General features: G+C 38.3%; 1 protein-coding gene across 1 annotated transcript in view; it reads left to right on the top strand.

Moving 5' to 3' along the window:
- The first annotated feature begins 18256 nt into the window (after positions 1 to 18256).
- Positions 18257 to 18528, top strand: part of LOC137034085 (cytosolic phospholipase A2 gamma-like) — a 51957-nt gene continuing 51685 nt past the window's right edge. The window contains exon 1 of the mRNA XM_067406690.1: positions 18257 to 18352. Coding sequence (XP_067262791.1) covers positions 18257 to 18352 — 96 coding nt within the window. The remainder of the gene's footprint in view (positions 18353 to 18528) is intronic.

The following is an 18528-nucleotide window of genomic DNA, read 5'->3' as shown; positions in this document are numbered from 1 at the left end:
CTGGAGCCATCACTGGACTCTGGTCAGGGGCTGGAGCCTTCACTGGACTCTGTTCAGGTGTTGGAGCTATCACTGGACTCTGGTCAGGGGCTGGAGCCATCACCGGACTCTGTTCAGGTGTTGGAGCTATCACTGGACTCTGGTCAGGGGCTGGAGCCTTCACTGGACGCTGGTCAGGGGCTGGAGATGTCACTGGACTCTGGTCAGGGGCTGGAGCTTTCACTGAACTCTGGTCAGGGGCTGGAGCCTTCACTGAACTCTGGTCAGGGGCTGGAGCCATCACTGGACTCTGGTCAGGGGCTGGAGCCTTCACTGAACTCTGGTCAGGGGCTGGAGCCTTCACTGAACTCTGGTCAGGGGCTGGAGCCTTCACTGAACTCTGGTCAGGGGCTGGAGCCTTCACTGAACTCTGGTCAGGGGCTGGAGCCTTCACTGGACTCTGGTCAGGGGCTGGAGATGTCACTGGACTCTGGTCAGGGGCTGGAGCCATCACTGGACTCTGGTCAGGGGCTGGAGCCATCACTGAACTCTGGTCAGGGGCTGGAGCCATCACTGGACTCTGGTCAGGGGCTGGAGCCATCACTGGACTCTGGTCAGGGGCTGGATCCTTTACTGGACTCTGGTCAGGGGCTGGAGCCATCACTGGACTCTGGTCAGGGGCTGGATCCTTTACTGGACTCTGGTCAGGGGCTGGAGCCATCACTGGACTCTGGTCAGGGGCTGGATCCTTTACTGGACTCTGGTCAGGGGCTGGAGCCATCTGCTCTGATGGTGAAGCTGTAGCCTCTCTCTGTCAGGATCTTCATGAGGCAGTCTGTCAGGTCATGGCCAGCCAAGTCCAGATGGTGAATGGCATGAAGTAGAGCGTAACCAGGCACAGTGTGGGTGACACCATTACCAGAGTCCAGTGTTGAGTCCATGGGTGCTTCTCAATATCCCTCCTCGTTTCCTCGCTCCTCCATCCTATGACCCGGAAAACGATCAAGCTCAGCCATCTTGAAGGACATCTCAATTCTCTAATTGCACCGTGAGGAGGCGAGGATCGAGGAGTGAGGAGGCTTCCTGAGGAGTCATGAGCGAGGATACACAGGTGCATCCTTTGAGGAAGTCTTTCTCGTCGAGAAACCTGACGTAGGCATAAATTCTCCTCCCCCTTCATATCTGCCACAATAATTTAAATGTATGCTTTACTTTTACAGTTTAAATAAACTTTATACCTCATATATTTCAACGAGGCATCTTGCTTTATTAATATTTATTATAATTTTTTAAATAACCAAACTTTAACAACATATGGGTAGATCCCTCGAGCGCAACTGATGACGCTTTGAAGTGATGCTAAAGGGAGCGAGGATATATCATTTCACTTGATTCAATTCCTACGTCCTCGCATCTTTTCCTTGCATCCTTCCCTCGCATCCTGAAGGGGTGAAGCTAAGATGCGAAGAAAGGAAGCGGGGAAAGGAAACGAGGATGCACAAATAAGAATTGAGAAGCACCCCTTGTTTCTTTTTGGTCCTGTATTCTGTCAAGGCTGAGTGGCTGAAGAGAAGCGCATGATAAAGAAGAATACAATTTCAATAATCTTTAATTCAAAAGCATGACAGGAACATTCAGGGAAACAAAATAGCAACACTCTAACATTGATATTACACAATACAAGACAAAGACTTGCCAATGGGGTAAGCAAAATAATCTTATTTCAACCGGTTTGAAATAAGATTATTTTGCTTACCCCATTGACAGATTATTTTGTTTGTTTTAAGGAAAAACTCACTTAATTTTGAGTTATTTTTCTGAAAATAAGACAATAATTTTTAATTGTCTAGAAAATGCTTCTTGATTTAAGAATTTTTAGATATTTGGATTGGAAACAAGACAAAAAAAAATCTAAGTAAGAAAAGCATTTTTTTGCAGTGTGACTCCAGAACTTCACCATTCTGATTTGTGAAACCTTTCACAGATTGGCTCTACTCTTTCTGATGTCTTCATATATACTGACATTGTGAAATGGTAGTGATCAAAGCCATAAAATGCTTCATAAAATAAAATAATTCCTAAAACTGACCTTGTATGCTGTCCTGTCCATATAATGTTCCTTTACTGTATCTTCTAACTATTGTTTGTCATCATTGTCTACTCTACTTGTATTATTTCTTCCTTGTTAAATGTACATTGTAAAGCATCCTTGAGCCCTGGAAATGCGCTATATAAACATATAGCACATAATCTTGACATTGTGTTCACGCATTAAAATATCATTTTTGCATTTTCATTTTGTTTTTAATAGTTGTACCGTCAACTACAGCAACATCACTGATTCCAGAAACTACACCAAAATTTCTAAAACCAGGTGTGTATGTTTATCATTCTCATTTCAGTGGTTGTTTTCATACTCTGGAATTTTCTAGAATCAGTATCTGATCATCTCTGAAGTTGTTCAAGGAGTTGATCAATAAATTTTGATTCAAGCCATGTTTAATTTGTAATCCACATCACTCACTGCCCAGCACGATTAGCTGAGGTGTCGGGGTGGGGTTTACGATAGGGAGTGAGGGGGATTGTAGTTAAACTGACCTCAGAGGACATATTAATATTACCCTGATATTGTTGTAGAGTTGTTACTCGACCAATGGAAGCTTTGAGATAATAAACACTTTAAAGTTGCTGAACTGTGAAGTGACACCAGTATCTCAGAGGACCATCACTGCTGTAATAAACTTACTGAACTTTCTATAAAATCCTCATCACAAGTACCTCACAAGCATCAATTTACTTCATGATAAATATGGATAATTATGCTATTAAATGTGTCATTTATCATTTTATTTGTAGTAATTGTTTTTTATATATTTGCAGTAATGCTGAATGTGTCTCTCTATATTCTTTCTCTCAGTGATTGGGATTGGGATTGTTGGCGCTTCATTCGCTGTTCTCCTTCTTGCTCTAATTCTCTGGGTGATTATTAAAAAAAGAGCAGGTGAGTTTTCAGAGTTTCTCATATTTTGTAACAACAGACAAAAAATCCAAAGCATCTGATAAAATAAATGTGTAATTTAGACAGATTTCTTCTAAGTGAAGAGAAATCAGTGAGTTAACCCAGATGAAAAAAAGTACATTTCTTTAATGTACTTAAAGTGCTCTATTTTCACGCACTAATTTTGTACTTAATATACTAAAAATTCTACTTCTTAAGATAATCTTAAGAACATCTAAGTGTACTCAACTGTGCTATTTTGAGACACCATGAAATATGAACTAAAATGTGCTTTTAATATACTATCTCTGTATTTAAAAAAATGTACTATGTAAAATGTACTATAAGTGATATCTAAATACATTTTTTAAATACAGAGATAGTATATTAAAAGCACATTTTAGTTCATATTTCATGGCGTCTCAAAATAGCACAGTTGAGTACACTTACATGTTCTTAAGATTATCTTAAGAAGTACTAAAGAAGAATTTTTAGTATATTAAGTACAAAATTAGTGCGTGAAAATAGAGCACTTTAAGTACATTAAAGAAATGTACTTTTTTCACCTGGGAATAAAAACAGAACTCTTCTAGACTCTTTTAAAAGCTGATTGTCATCTGCATTATAGACTATTAGTCTGTTTGATCATAAATATTCCCATTACATCATGTTTCAGATAACAGAAGAAGGACTGATGACTCTGTGGTGAGTATTGCAGGTTGATCCATGAGTTATTAGTGTTTAAGCTCTTCTCCACAGAGGACTGACCTTGAAATATGACACTCTTATTAGTCAGATTAGATTATGACAAGTTAGTGTATTTGTACTGTTTCTGATCTAAAGTCACAGATCATAATAAATATGATGGAACCACTGACACAATCAACATTTCCATTCATCCTACTCCCAGTGAACACTATGATTCATCTTCAATAATCTGTATATATTTGACAGTTACTGTGGTACATTTTACACATACTTTACCTGAAACATCTGCAGCACCTGTGTAAAATAGCTGGTTTTTCATATTTTCATTGATATTTAGGAGCAGAGAGATGATCATGTGACTTACACTGAGGTCACTGTGTGCAGTAAAAACCAAGGCAAAAAGAAGAAGGTGAGCAAACACTTCCTTGATGTTGTCCAGCTTCTCTCAGCATGACCTACAGTATGTCGCTTTTATTCTTCTCTGCAGTTCTTCAAAAGTTCTGTGTTGAATTGAGCTCAAACATCATGCTGTAATAACTGTGTTGAAACAATAACTGTGATGTTCATTCAGGTTCACTGTGATGATAAAGTGACGTATTCCTCCATCAGAGGAGCAAAAGTTGGAGCTCCAGAAAACTGCAGTGAACTTTATGCCTCTGTGAACAAGAACCATCACAAATCAGTTGAATAATTATACAAAAAACACATGAGCAGAGGAATATGAATCTAATATAATTGACTCCTAATGGATTCTGTCAGTGCCATTATAAATACTTTCAAAGTCTTTAAATGTTAACAAACAAACCCAAGTGATGCTCTGATTTATTTTGCTCAGTTCAGCATGTTATTGTACAGTTTCTGTCTGCTTGTTGATCAGTTAATGCTAGTGTCTTTATTATTAATTCAGGGTCTGCAGACGTACACAAAGTCTAGAAAATGAGGACAGTTTTACTCTCTTAGATCATTCTCATTAAATCATGTAAATCAGCTTATTAACTGTCAGCTTGCACTAATTATGAGAACAGGCAAAGCTTGATGATGTAAGCGTTTATCACAATATAACAGGAATGATAATTTGAACCGTTTGAGCAGCTGCTTTCAGCAATGATTGTAATATTATATTTTATTTGTCAATAACAAAATAGTCTATGTCAAACATGTCTTTATATACGTGGCAATATAATATCATCACACAATAGCAACTCTCTCTCACATATTTTGCAATTATAACTGTGCTTATTTACATCATTGGTATAAGTACAATAGCAGTGGGTGGTAAAGTTTCTTTATCAGCAAAATGGTATAAAACTGTACATTTCTTGTTTTTTACCACCCACTGCTATTAAATTTTTTTTTTTTTTTTTTTTTGCTGATAAAGTTTCTTTATCAGCAAAAAAATAAATAAATAAATTAAATAAAAAATTTTCACGGTGCTTTTTTTCTTCTTTAGTGGCAGACAAAAAGCATCGTGGAGAAACTCAACAGCAGTGCAAAATATGAAAAGACAATGCAGAAAAGCTGAGCGCATGTGGCGAAAGACAAAACTCGAAATCCATTATCACATCTATAAAGATATTCTTCATGCTTTCAATGTGGAACTAGGCAAAGCTAGACAGACCTTCTTCTCAAATATTATAAACAGAAACTTAAACAACACCCGCAATCTTTTTGCTACTGTAGAGAGACTAACAAACCCCCCAAGTCAGATTCCCAGTGAAATGCTCTCAGACAGCAAATGCTGTGAGTTTGCTTCCTTCTTCTCTGAGAAAATTAATAATATCAGAAAGTCGATCAGCACATCCTTGAGCTGCACTGGGGTAAAACAGATCAGATCACAACCTCAGAAAGTAGCTATTATGTCTGTTTTCGAAGCAATTGATGGTAAAATTTTGGAAGAAACAGTACAGCACCTTAAAACATCAACCTGTGCCCTTGACACACTTCCCACATCTTTTTTCAAAAGCGTGTTTAACTGTTTAGAAGCAGATCTCATTCTTGAGAAGTGGTAAACGCCTCACTTCTCTCTGGGACTTTTCCAAAATCCCTGAAAACTGCAGTTGTTAAGCCCCTCCTGAAAAAGAGCAATCTGGATAACACCATATTGAGCAACTACAGACCAATCTCAAATCTTCCTTTCATAGGCAAGATCATTGAAAAAGTTGTTTTCAATCAGCTGAACAATTTCTTAAGCTTGAATGGATACTTTGATAACTTTCAATCTGGTTTCCGACCGCATCACAGCACAGAGACAGCACTCATAAAGATAATAAATGATATTCGCCTAAACACAGATTCAGGTAAATTATCAGTGCTGGTTCTTCTCGATCTCAGTGCTGCGTTTGACACTGTCGATCACAACATTCTTCTTGACAGGCTGGAAAACTGGGTTGGGCTTTCTGGGATGGTCCTTAAATGGTTCAGGTCATACTTAGAAGGGAGATGTTATTATGTGAGTATCGGTGACCATAAGTCTGAGTGGACATCCATGACATGCGGAGTCCCTCAAGGTTCAATACTCACACCCCTCCTGTTCAACCTATATATGCTGCCACTGAGCCAAATAATGAGAAAGAACCAAATTGCATATCACAGCTATGCAGATGACACCCAGATTTACCTAGCCCTATCACCTAACGACTACAGCCCCATTGACTCCCTGTGCCATTGCATTGATGAAATTAAAAATTGGATGTGCCTAAACTTCCTTCAGTTAAACAAAGACAAAACTGAAGTCATTGCGTTTGGAAACAAAGATGAAGTTCTCAAAGTGAACACGTACCTTCACTCTAGGGGTCAAACATCTAAAAATCAAGTCAGGAATCTTGGTGTGATCTTGGAGTCAGACCTGAGTTTCAGTAGCCATGTAAAGACAATAACTAAATCAGCATATTATCATCTCAAAAATATTGCAAGAATTAGATGCTTTGTCTCCAGTCAAGACTTAGAGAAACTTGTTCATGCTTTCATCACCAGCAGGGTGGATTATTGTAATGGGCTCCTCACTGGTCTTCCCAAAAAGACCATAAGACAGCTGCAGCTCGTACAGAACGCTGCTGCTAGGATTCTGAGCAGAACCCGAAAACATGAACACATCACACCAGTCCTCAGGTCCTTGCACTGGCTTCCAGTTGCATTTAGAATTGATTTTAAAGTACTATTACTTGTTTATAAATCACTCAATGGCCTAGGACCTCAATACATTGCAGATATGCTCATAGAATATAAACCTAACAGATCACTCAGATCATCAGGATCAAGTCATTTAGAAATACCCAGGGTTCACTCAAAGCAAGGAGAGTCTGCTTTTAGCTGTTACGCCAGCCGCAGCTGGAACCAGCTTCCAGAAGAGATCAGGTGTGCTCCAACAGTAGCCACATTCAAATCCAGACTCAAAACACATCTTTTTATCTATGCATTTGCTGATTGAGCACTGTGCTATGTCCGAACTGTTTGCATTTTATTTTATACGTATTATCTTTTTATTCTTTTAATTCCTTTTCCTGTTTTTATTTCATTTTTAATGTATTTTATATATTTTATGTATCATCTTGTTTTCTGACTTTTAATGCATTTTAAATATTGCTGTCTGGTTGAAAGAGCTGGGAGAATTAGGAAGAAAGCCTCTGTGATTAGGTTAAAACTTGGTACAAACCATGGGGAAATTTGAGCTGTGGTGCATGGTTAAGATATCTCTGGATTACAGTCAGGACACTTTCCAAAGGGGGAAATTTCCAAAGGGGAAATTTGAACTGCGTTGCATAAATAAGATATCTCCGGGAGGGGGATTACGGCTGTGTGGCGCAGTTTGAGGTGTCTTGGCAAAAAGGGAGATTGAAACTTTGTGTATCAGTTTGAAGTGCCTTAACAGGTAGCAGTCCTGTCGTGTGAGGAAGATCCATTCAGATCTGCTCTGATGGATAGATCCATTTAGATCCACTCTGACAGACAACAACAACAACAACAAAAAACTCCCTGAGACTTCCTAGCTCATCCATCCAGATAGCAAAATTCTCTGTTTTTACTGTTATTTCTATTCCTTATGTTCTATTTTTATTATTCTTCTTTATGTAAAGCACTTTGAATTACCATTGTGTATGAAATGTGCTATATAAATAAAATTGCCTTGCCTTGCCTTGCCTTGCCTAGTAATTCGGCAACCCTGCATCCTGAACCCCTGTAGGCGAACCACCCTTACACATTATTTCAATATTCTGTGAACCTCAGATGATTCATGAACATTTGTATAAGTTTTCATACATAACATTTTGTACAGTTTGGATGCACAGACAGTTTTCAATGTCTTTCTTAGCGGTACTTTAGGCTTCCAAATTGCAGAAGCACAAACGTTGACACATAAAACATCTACTGACAGCATCAAAATAGTACAAAATGTTACATATGAAGACAAAACTACCATTAAAATAAGCTAAAACAATAATAATAATAATAAAAACGATATTTCTTATTTTAGGCTTTATTCAACCCCTCGCTCTATAACTTTTGTTTCCATTGAAGCACCAGGGTTCCCACGGTCTTAGAAAACCTTGATATATGAGGTACTTCAAGAACTTTAAAACAACATGTTTTCTGTGGTATTTTCAGAGCGGTGAGCTCACTGTTGAGGTTTGGAAACATGTTACTGCTGAGTGTGAGACCCCGGTTAGTTTGACCACACAGTTTATTATTAGAAACACACTTAAAGAAATAAGAGGAACTGAGATCTTAACCCACACAGAACTGGTCATCTCTGAACCCAGTTTGGACTGATGGGTGTGAATTTTCTCATATTCAGAGGGTGTTTGCACGACACCTTTTTCAACCAAAAAAAAAAAAAAAAAAAAAAAAAATAGGCGTTTGTTTGTTTGTCTGACAATGCAATCTTTTGAAAACATGTTTCAAAGTGCAAGTTGTTGAAAACAATACCATAATTGTCTCAGTCTAAACTACAAAAACACAAAACTTGTGAAAATGGTGACATCATGTGCATGTGTATTACATGTTCAGACATCAGCAGCATAATACAGCGTGTTTAGTTGTTTTCGTGGATCTGTGTGGACAGAGACTGTTTTTACAGTGTTGTTTTCTGTACTAGAAACTTTTCAAGAATGCAAAGGAAAAACGTACCCTCAGATGCCAGTTCCTCTTAGGGCTGGACGATTATTACCTAAAATCAAAATCTTGATTAATTGAACTTTTACCACGATTACGATTAATGAACAATTATTTTTATTTATTTTTTTGCCCTCAGTTCACTTACAAGGTTTGTACTGTAAATATATTTTCCTAATGAAAGAGTGCTCACTTTAAGCAGTTATTTTATCTCTGGTTCATAAGATTTCTTAAAGATTTCTGCTCATTGTAAATAGGGATGTGCGCAATGGCTAATTTCATAACCGTTTAAATGTAAATTTTGCAACTGACCAGTCGACTAGTCTAACCCCACCCCCCCCGGATACAGTGTGTATATGCGATATACAGTTTGAAAGAACACTCTATGAACAGTCAAATCCCATACTGAATGCCACTAAAAATACATATAGCCTATGCGATGTGCTTGCCTTGCATTATGATGGAACCCCCGCGAAAAAAAAAAAAAAAAATCAAATTACTAAGCAACCACTGACAGGAATAACACAAGGTATCATTTTAAAGCTTAGAAACTCAGCCTTTTAATGTATCTAACCATTTTGTTTAACTCTTAACAAGTTCTGAGTCATCACTCTAATACAGAGTGTACCACCCACGGGCACTAGGTACAAAAAATTAATAATCATATTTTTCAAAACTCCTGCCTTAATCATCATGTCATTTGAAAGCTTAGAGTCTGATCTTTACAATGAATGTAGCCACTTTGAATAACTCCTAAGTGCTCCTGAGTTATTTGCTGAAAAAATAATTTAAAAAAATTCATAATTTATGATTTTTTTATTTTTTGTACTATGTACTTCAATGTGTCAAAAGCATCATCCAGCTCAGATAATAATGTGTTATATGTAATTTGAAAGGTCTCACAGAGTAGAATACAACAAGCATTTGACTAAAATTGAGCGAGTTTTTATACGTTGAACCCCGCAGGTCCCATAAGTAAATAATAAACCGATGCAGCATTTATGTCACGTTTTGTAACTTCATGAAACATGCTCCAATTGTGGAAATTTGGACATAATTATTTACAGCATACAATGTGTCGCTCACAAGTTACTCCACGTGAAAGAACGATTTCAAAAATGCCTATAAGAGAGTGACTGAAACTTTTGATTTCTTTATGCGATCACCACAAAATTTGCTCCAGATACAGCTCACATATAGAACATCACCAAAAAAATTCCAAAAAGAAATCACCAAAAGTTATTGGATGTCAAATATGAAATATATATCAAATTTTCCTTAAGCAAACTTTTATTTTTTTTTTGGCTTTATCAGCAGTTTCTTTTCTTTTTTTCTTCTTTTTTTTAAATTTAAAAGGTTTCTGTGACGAGCAGGGCGGGCGAGAGCCGTGAGGGAACAGCGCGAGGCCGGTGACGCGAGTGATAATGAGCGTCACCTGCGAGGCGTGCCGGCCTCGAGTCTCTCACGGAGGAGCTCCGGAGGCATAAAAGGAGGAGCGACTACAATGAAAGACGAGAGAGGACCAGGCCTGGACTTTATTTTATGTTTTGTTATGTTTGTGTGGCCGGCAGACGTCCGCGAGGGTCTGCCGGCATTACTTTCGTTTTGTTTGTTTATTTTATATTAAAGTTTGGTTGAATGTTCGCCGGTTCCCGCCTCCTTCTTCCCATATCTACTAACCTCGTTACATTGGTGCCGAAACCCGGGAGGAAGGAGGGACATGCTGTCGGAGAGCCCTCGCTGCTGAAGGGGATCGCGGTGCTGCGGAGTTCGGGCAGCGCGGGAGTGAAGACCGCGAGAGGCTGCCCGAAGCGGTGGTACTGCAGCCTAGTGAAAGGTGGGACGGAGAGCTCGAGGCCGTGCCCCTGGGACGAGGTGGGGTGGCTGCCGTCCAAGAGGGAGCGGAGGAGTCGCCGCCGTTCGCCGTGGGCCGGAGCCTGCTGCCGTCCGCCATAAAGGGGAGGAGCAGGGAACGGGGGACTCGCTGCCGGCTGCCCTCAGTCGGAGGAGCCATCGCCGGCCGCCAGGAGGCGGTCGAGGATCGGGCCGTCCACCGAGCGTCCAGTGCCACCGCATGGCACCGCGAAGAAGAGCCTCTCGGCAGGCTGAGGACCAAGCGGCAGTGTGTCGGGGAACCGGACCAAGAATTTTTTTTTTCTTTTTCCTCTCTCCCCTCTCTCGTCCTGTCGCTCCCCTTGCTTCCGTCTCCTTTCTCTCGTCTCGTCTGTCCTTACCCCCAGGTGCTGCGGCCGCCGAGACAGGCCCCGGGGGGGAATAGAGCGCAGTCTCGGAGGTACCCCCCGGCCTGCGAGGGGCGTTGGGGGTATGTGACGAGCAGGGCGGGCGAGAGCCGTGAGGGAACGGCGCGAGGCCGGTGACGCGAGTGATAATGAGCGTCACCTGCGAGGCGTGCCGGCCTCGAGTCTCTCACGGAGGAGCTCCGGAGGCATAAAAGGAGGAGCGACTACAATGAAAGACGAGAGAGGACCAGGCCTGGACTTTATTTTATGTTTTGTTATGTTTGTGTGGCCGGCAGACGTCCGCGAGGGTCTGCCGGCATTACTTTCGTTTTGTTTGTTTATTTTATATTAAAGTTTGGTTGAATGTTCGCCGGTTCCCGCCTCCTTCTTCCCATATCTACTAACCTCGTTACAGTTTCCTTTCAAACGATACCAACCTTTTGACTTTTGGAGTTATGAGTCTTTACTTTTTTTTTTGTGTCAAAACTCTGAAAATACCCTCAGGGCTTAATGTCACAGTCACCATCTATCTCACCTTCCCCGAACTCCATTTCCCATCATCCCTCCTGTTGCTCACCTGCTCACGCTCAGCAATCACCTGCACCTGATCTCCATCACCTCATCAGCACAGCAGCATTTAAGCACACACTTCATCCTAGCACTTTGTCTGGTCTTGTTTGTATATGGACTAACTTACCTGTCAACACTTACCTTGTTCAGTGTATGCTACTGTCTCCAGCATCTCCCTGATCCTCTGTGTTTCCAGTGTCTTCCTGATCCTCTGTGTCTCCAGTGTCTTCATTCCCTGGACTCCTTCCACACTCCTCCATCTCCACGTAAGTGTGTGCTCGGCTGCTCACATCTACTCAGTGGTGGACAGCAACAAAGTATTTTTAATTCGTTACTGTACTTAAAGGTTCTCTAAGCGATCCTGAGCGGAGTAACTTCCTGTTGACGTTCGAAGTGTTGTCAAACAAAACAGAGGCTAGCTAGACCCTCCCTCCTCCTCCCCTCCGTGCTTCCTGAAACAGTCATGAACGCGCATTTAAAATCATTCTTGTCGGTTATTGGCTGGAGCATGTTTATTATGATTCGTGGTCCAGGCTGCACCAGTTTGTTTTTGTTACCATTTTTGGAGCTTGTGGCGACTACAGAGACCGCGTTTTTTTTACAGTGTGTTCAGGGGACAGGCAGCTAGTAGATAGTGAGGAGATGTTTGCTGTATGTGACAAAAAATGTTTTGGCCTAAAAACGCGTGACTTCACTTAGAGGACTTTTAAGTAAATTTGTCAAGTATCTGTACTTTACTCAAGTATTTTTATTTTGAGCAACTTTTACCTTTACTCCACTACATTTCATAAAACATATTAACGTTAATGATAACGTTAATAATAACGTTACTCATTTTAAAATGCAGAAATCGTCACATGCTCAGAGATGCAAAAGCGCCGTCCGATTCATGCACGAACTGATTCTTTTCGATCATGCTGTTAAATCGGTTCACAAATCATCTCAACAATTCATTCGTGAATTGGACTGATCATATTGCAACTGTTCTCAAGTCAACAACTCACTGATTCAATGATCCATTCAGAGTGACTCTCCAGTGAATGAATTTACAAGTCTGACTGAAAATTAGCCAAGAACTGGATCCTCTGAGCGCGCATGTGACTGATGGCGAAAAGTAAGTCAGCCTACAACATTGAATTTTAGGATTAATTATTGTAACTGAAAATCATATTTAGGTCACAACTGTCAGTTGTTTTTGAACTAAATCTGCTGTAAAGAGCGATCTGTTTAAGCCCACTGAAATGCTTTAATGCGACACCTCCACATCAGTGAGTCTACAGTCTCCATCTCGATTCAATCAGATCAAATCACATTTTAAAACTAACTTGCCGCTTCAAATAATGGTTGTATCGATTACATCGTTACGCCACTAGGAGGCGACAAGTGACTGTTAAAATGTATTTGACATTGAATGATTCATTCAAAAGATTCGTTCAAAAACACTTATTCATCCAGTAATGAAACAAGTGAAGTAGTTTAAAGTCAAAGTGAGTCATTAAATCATTCATTCAAACCCTTTTTTTTTTTTTAAATATTTCAGTTGTTCAATATTTTTTAATGGACTGCAGCAATTAATATTTTTCCCTCAAGTAAATAATTATATTCTATTTTGTTTGGTTGTCTGATCAGAATCGTGGGAGAATCATGATCTCTATTTGAAACAAACAAACAAAAAAAATCTTGATTCTCAATTTATCCAGAATTGTGCAACTCTAACACAAATTAAAATAACACACGCACATTCATCTTCCCTGCTGCTGAAGCAATTTCTTAAAATGTTATGTATTTAGCCCTATATGTTTTGTATTGTTTGTCAACACACATTACATATTATGTATCTGCATCCACTAATCTTCAATCCATACTGACTAGTGCTGGCTATTTGACATATTCGACATAATTATTTTGAGCAAAAGGATTATATAAAATGCATAATATAAAATTAGATTAAATAAGTGGCCTATATAAAATTACAAAATAAACATTCATCAATTAGTACTTTTTTACTTCAGTACATTAAAAATCAAGTACTTTTGTACTTTCACTCAAGTATGACTGAGAAGGAGCACTAAATAATTTCACTTAAGTAATATTTTATAATACTTTTACTCAAGTACTTGATTTGTGTACTTCATCCACCACTGCATCTACGATCTCCTCCAACTAGTGATGGGAAACCAAGGCTTTCTGAAGCAAAACTGTTCATTACTCGAAGCTTTTAACACAGTGCCCATTAGCGACATCTGGTGGTCAGACTTGATTTCTCCACCATATCTAAATCATCGCAGAGCAGATCTATGGTTTGAAAAAGCACATGACCAAAGCTTCGGAAGTCCGTGACATATGTAATCACTCTTGTCTTGAATCAGTTTTATCTAATCTGATGTAATCTCACCTAAATTAATTTGTGACAATGAGACCACCACTCGTGGCATGTGTAAACTGATCAACGGATTAACATTTTGATCAATAATATATAATGATGTGATCATAACTGACATGAGTAGTTAAAAAGATATTTTGGGTGAGCTGTTTAACCCTTATGTTCTGTTCAGGGTCTCTGAGACCCCAGCAATAAAACATGATTAAATGCATTTTCCTTTATGCAGCTGAAGTGCCTTTTTTTTCAAACCAGCTGTCTCAACTTTCCGATACTGCAGGACTTCAGATGTCATCAATCACGTGGTATTGCCATTTCGATACAAGCATCGGTACAGTTTGTGATACAATAATGCTTTGAAAACTGCGTAGGAGCATCGAAGCCCCGTTATCAACCGTACCATCACTACCTCCAACCACCTGCTAAGTTAAAGAGCTGTCAGTATTCTCTCTCATTATTGCATTCCTGCTTTGACTGTCATTCTCACATACCTGTTTACCATACCTGCCATGATCAATAAACTATGGAGTCAAATTAATGCCTTAAAGTTTTGCACAAAAATAAAGTTTTGCAAAACACAAATAAGAATTGAGCAATAAATTGTTTTGCAAACAAAAATAAAGAATTGTAAAATAAAATAACCTAGTGCAAAAATAAAAATATAATCAATTACAAAAATCAATGACGGCTGTAATCCTATTTTATCTTTGCCACATATGTTTCATGCTCAAACCTACTAAATCATTTGCAACGCTCATTTTATTCTGCGTTTCAGTCAAGCGTGCGCTCACGATACCGGTTTTCCTTTGCGCTGCACTTTTCTGTGCGGATCTCTTTATGGCGCTGGTTTGACGTGGGGGTGGAGTCAAGAAACGGGGGCACGCCCCCGCGAAATGCATTGGAGGGGAACGTAATTGGCGACAGGTGAAATAATTCTTTGACATGATTAAAAATAATGAATGGTTTGTTTTTGTTGGTTTGTTTAGCATATGTTGTCGCCGATTACGACCCCCTCCAGTGTATTCTTAAAGTAATTATGACCATTTGTGCTCTGTCTAACTGCCTGTATCCACTTTTGTGTCCTTAAACATTCATTTTTTGGGGTCGACAGCTTATAAAAACTTATTTCTGGGTTTTTTAGCTTGTTAGCTGTACACCTTGTCACACAGCAGCTTTTAGGCATTGTTCTGTTTTTTGTAATGAGTCAGAAAAGACAAGGAGGCAGCCTCACGCAATACAAAGTCAATGGAGACGGTTGGATTGTTTTTCCCCCGGTGGGCGTGGTTTTCAGATTATAATAAATGCGCTCTGTCTCTATGCTTGATCTGTTCTGTTCCGATCTGCGTCTCCTGCCGATGACGTGTGTCGCGGGGACTTGCCCCCATTTCTTGACCCCACCCCCACATCAAACCAGCACCATAAAGAGAACCGCACAGAAAAGTGCAGCGCAAAGGAAAACCGGTATCGTGAGCGCACGCTTGACTGAAACGCAGAATAAAATGAGCGTTGCAAATTATTTAGTAGTTTGAGCATGAAAAATATGTGGCAAAGATAAAATAGGATTACAGCCGTCATTGATTTTTGTAATTGATTATATTTTTATTTTTGCACTAGGTTATTTTATTTTGCAATTTATTATTTTTGTTTGCAAAACTTTTTTTTCTGCTCAATACTTTATTTTTCCTTTGCAATTCTTTATTTTTGTTTGCAAAACATTTTTTTTTATTGCTCAATTCTTTTTTGTTTTTGTTTTGCAAAACTTTATTTTTGTGCAAAACTTTAAGGCATTAATTTGACTCCATAATAAACTCTCATATTCATCATTGTGTGTTGGTAGATCTGCAATAGTACTGTATTACAATAATGACTAATGACCTAATAATGGAATTGACAAAAACGACAATAAATGCCCAGATGCTGTATGATATTGATCATTTTAAGGAAAAATTTGTTTAAACGGCTTTGTAATTTTGGGGTGTGGTGGAGAGAGCTTTGACGCATTTCAAAACATAGACATATCGTCCCCTTGGAATTATAAGGTTTTACCTGACATTTGTCAAACTTGAGTCATTCACATATTCATATTCGGTGACAACTTGTTTACATCATGTAATGTTTCGTTTTTTTAAGTTGTGTACTTTTTTTTTTTTTTTTTTTTTTTTAAAACGTTGTTTTTTTTTTGTTTTTTTTTTTGGCGCACCAAAAATATTCTCGTGGCTTTATAATATTAATATTGAACCACTGTACTCACATGAACTGATTTAAATATGTTTGTAGTACTTTAATGGATCTTGAGAGAGGAAATGTCATTGCTGGCTATGCAGCCCTCACTGAGCCATCGGATTTCAACTAAAATATCTTAATTTGTGTTCTGAAGATTAACGAATGTTTTGCGGGTGTGGAACGGCATGAGAGTAAGTAATTTATGGCAGAATTTTAATTTTTGGGTGAACTAACCCTTTAAGAGGATATGTTTGGTTTTTGTAGTCTATTTGCTTTACTCCAGTCAAGTCATTGTCATACGAGAGAAAGTTATATATATATATTACATTACATTTTAACCTTATCCATCCTGTGTGCTTGAATTGAGCTGTATAGCTATAAAGCTCTGCCCTATGGCATACTGGATTAAAGTGTATACTAGATTAAGATGAAATGTCAAATTTTACATTGATGGTAAAAGCTGAGTTGTTGCATAGTTGAGGTAATTTAAATATTTTAAATGTTGTGTTTTTTTTTTTATTATTATTTATATAGTCAGTGAAACATTTCTCAATGTTTATTAAACTTTGTTAAACACCTTTGCTGAATTATTGTCTGTTTTCTTGCAGTTTTTTAGTCTTAAAATGTCTTAAATTTTACAATATTAGGCCTTAAAGGTCAAATAGTCAACCATTTAATTGATGGGGTCTCTATTGTTTACAACAATAAACATTAGCATGTTATTTCAGCATTATTGATGTCTAGAGAAAGCCAGTGTACATGTCCCACTTTCTGTGGAATAAAGTCTTTCTGTCTAAACAAAAGGGAACTTAAACTTAAATGGTTCCTGCAATAATGTGTTAATTTATCCATCATAATCCTACCTAAATTTAACATCTGCACTGGACAAAAGATTTAGCAGCCTTTTATGCTTAACTTGAACAAGAAAAAAAAAAAAATTCATTTAGAATATGAAATGTCATAACCATTAAATTTAACTTTCTTGTGCATGTCGACACATTGTTACAACACTAATTTTGTGTTTTAAAACAAATTATAAGTAAACTGTTTGTGTTTCTTGAAAATTATTGCTTCAAATATTTTTTGCCAGATAGAAACTTATAATTCCAAATGAAGTGTTTTTTTTTTTTTTTTTTTTTTAGAATTAAAAGGTTCTATCTGCATTCCACCCATTCCAAAATTCGCATTTACAAATTTAAGAGGATTTTGATATCGTACATTTTAGAATATATTTAGGGTCCCTGTCATGTTCATGTTTGAAAGAAACCCATATAGTTTTTGCTATATGGAATGCAAAAACTTTGAAGCTCAATATCTCAAAACTGCTCACAACGCAGAACCTTATCATTCCAAGGGGAAAATATGTTCTAAAACACTATCATTTTGACTTCACTGAACCCAAAGTGCGCTGTGTACTTTGTCACTGCTGTGCTGCAATAAACTTCTTCATCGAGATCTTCAAAGTACTCATTTTTTCTTACATCACATGTCTCCGGTTTCACCTCCAGATTTTCAAACTTTACATTACAGTACATTACAGTTTTAACTTAATATTTATGCATTAAAACAATATCAATCACTTTCAAACTATAAATATTTGTTTACTTTACTCTTTGGTCAGATTATTGTCTAAATTGTTTTACACTTACATGGAAGAACATCTTCCTCCTCTCTGTATGTGGTTTTAAGGTATTGTCAAGTCATCTTCATTTATATAGCGCTTTTCATAATACACATTGTTTCAAAGCAGCTTCATACCCCGAATACTTTTAATGCATTCTTGCTTTTCATTTACATGTTTAGTCTATAGGTTTGTGTGTTTGAGTGTGTATGTGTGCAGAAGCTTGGTCTTTTTTTTTTAAAAAAAGAAAAGTGATATATGCCAAATTACTTGTCTGGTCCGCATAATACAGAAAAATTTGTTATGTCCGTGGATCTATGCGAACTGGAATAATTTTGATAACGTTTTATCTATACATAGGGAAAGGAAAGAGAAGAGGGCCTTCGCAGGGGATAGTTTAGTTGACACTTTAGGGCTGCGTTGTTGTCATGTCTAGATGCAGGTCCTTCATCTCACCTGGATACGACCTGGATCTGGCAGGCTGCGGCAAACCTCAGGATAAACGAAGAGAGACTAATATTAGCGTAGATGCCACTCTTCTTATGATATAGCGAGTACATCAGGTGTTATGGGAAGTGTTCCTGGTTCCAGCTGACCTAATCTATGCAGCCTAACAATTTACATGATTTGAATTATAGAAGTAGATAATGTGTTATGTGTATGCAAGTTTAAACAAATGTGTTTTTTAGTCTAGATTTAA

Source organism: Chanodichthys erythropterus, chromosome 13 (assembly GCF_024489055.1).
Source record: "Chanodichthys erythropterus isolate Z2021 chromosome 13, ASM2448905v1, whole genome shotgun sequence".
NCBI classification, from domain to species: Eukaryota; Metazoa; Chordata; class Actinopteri; order Cypriniformes; family Xenocyprididae; genus Chanodichthys; species Chanodichthys erythropterus.
The sequence above is the reverse complement of the archived record's forward strand: the minus strand, read 5'-3'. Positions and strand labels throughout refer to the sequence as shown.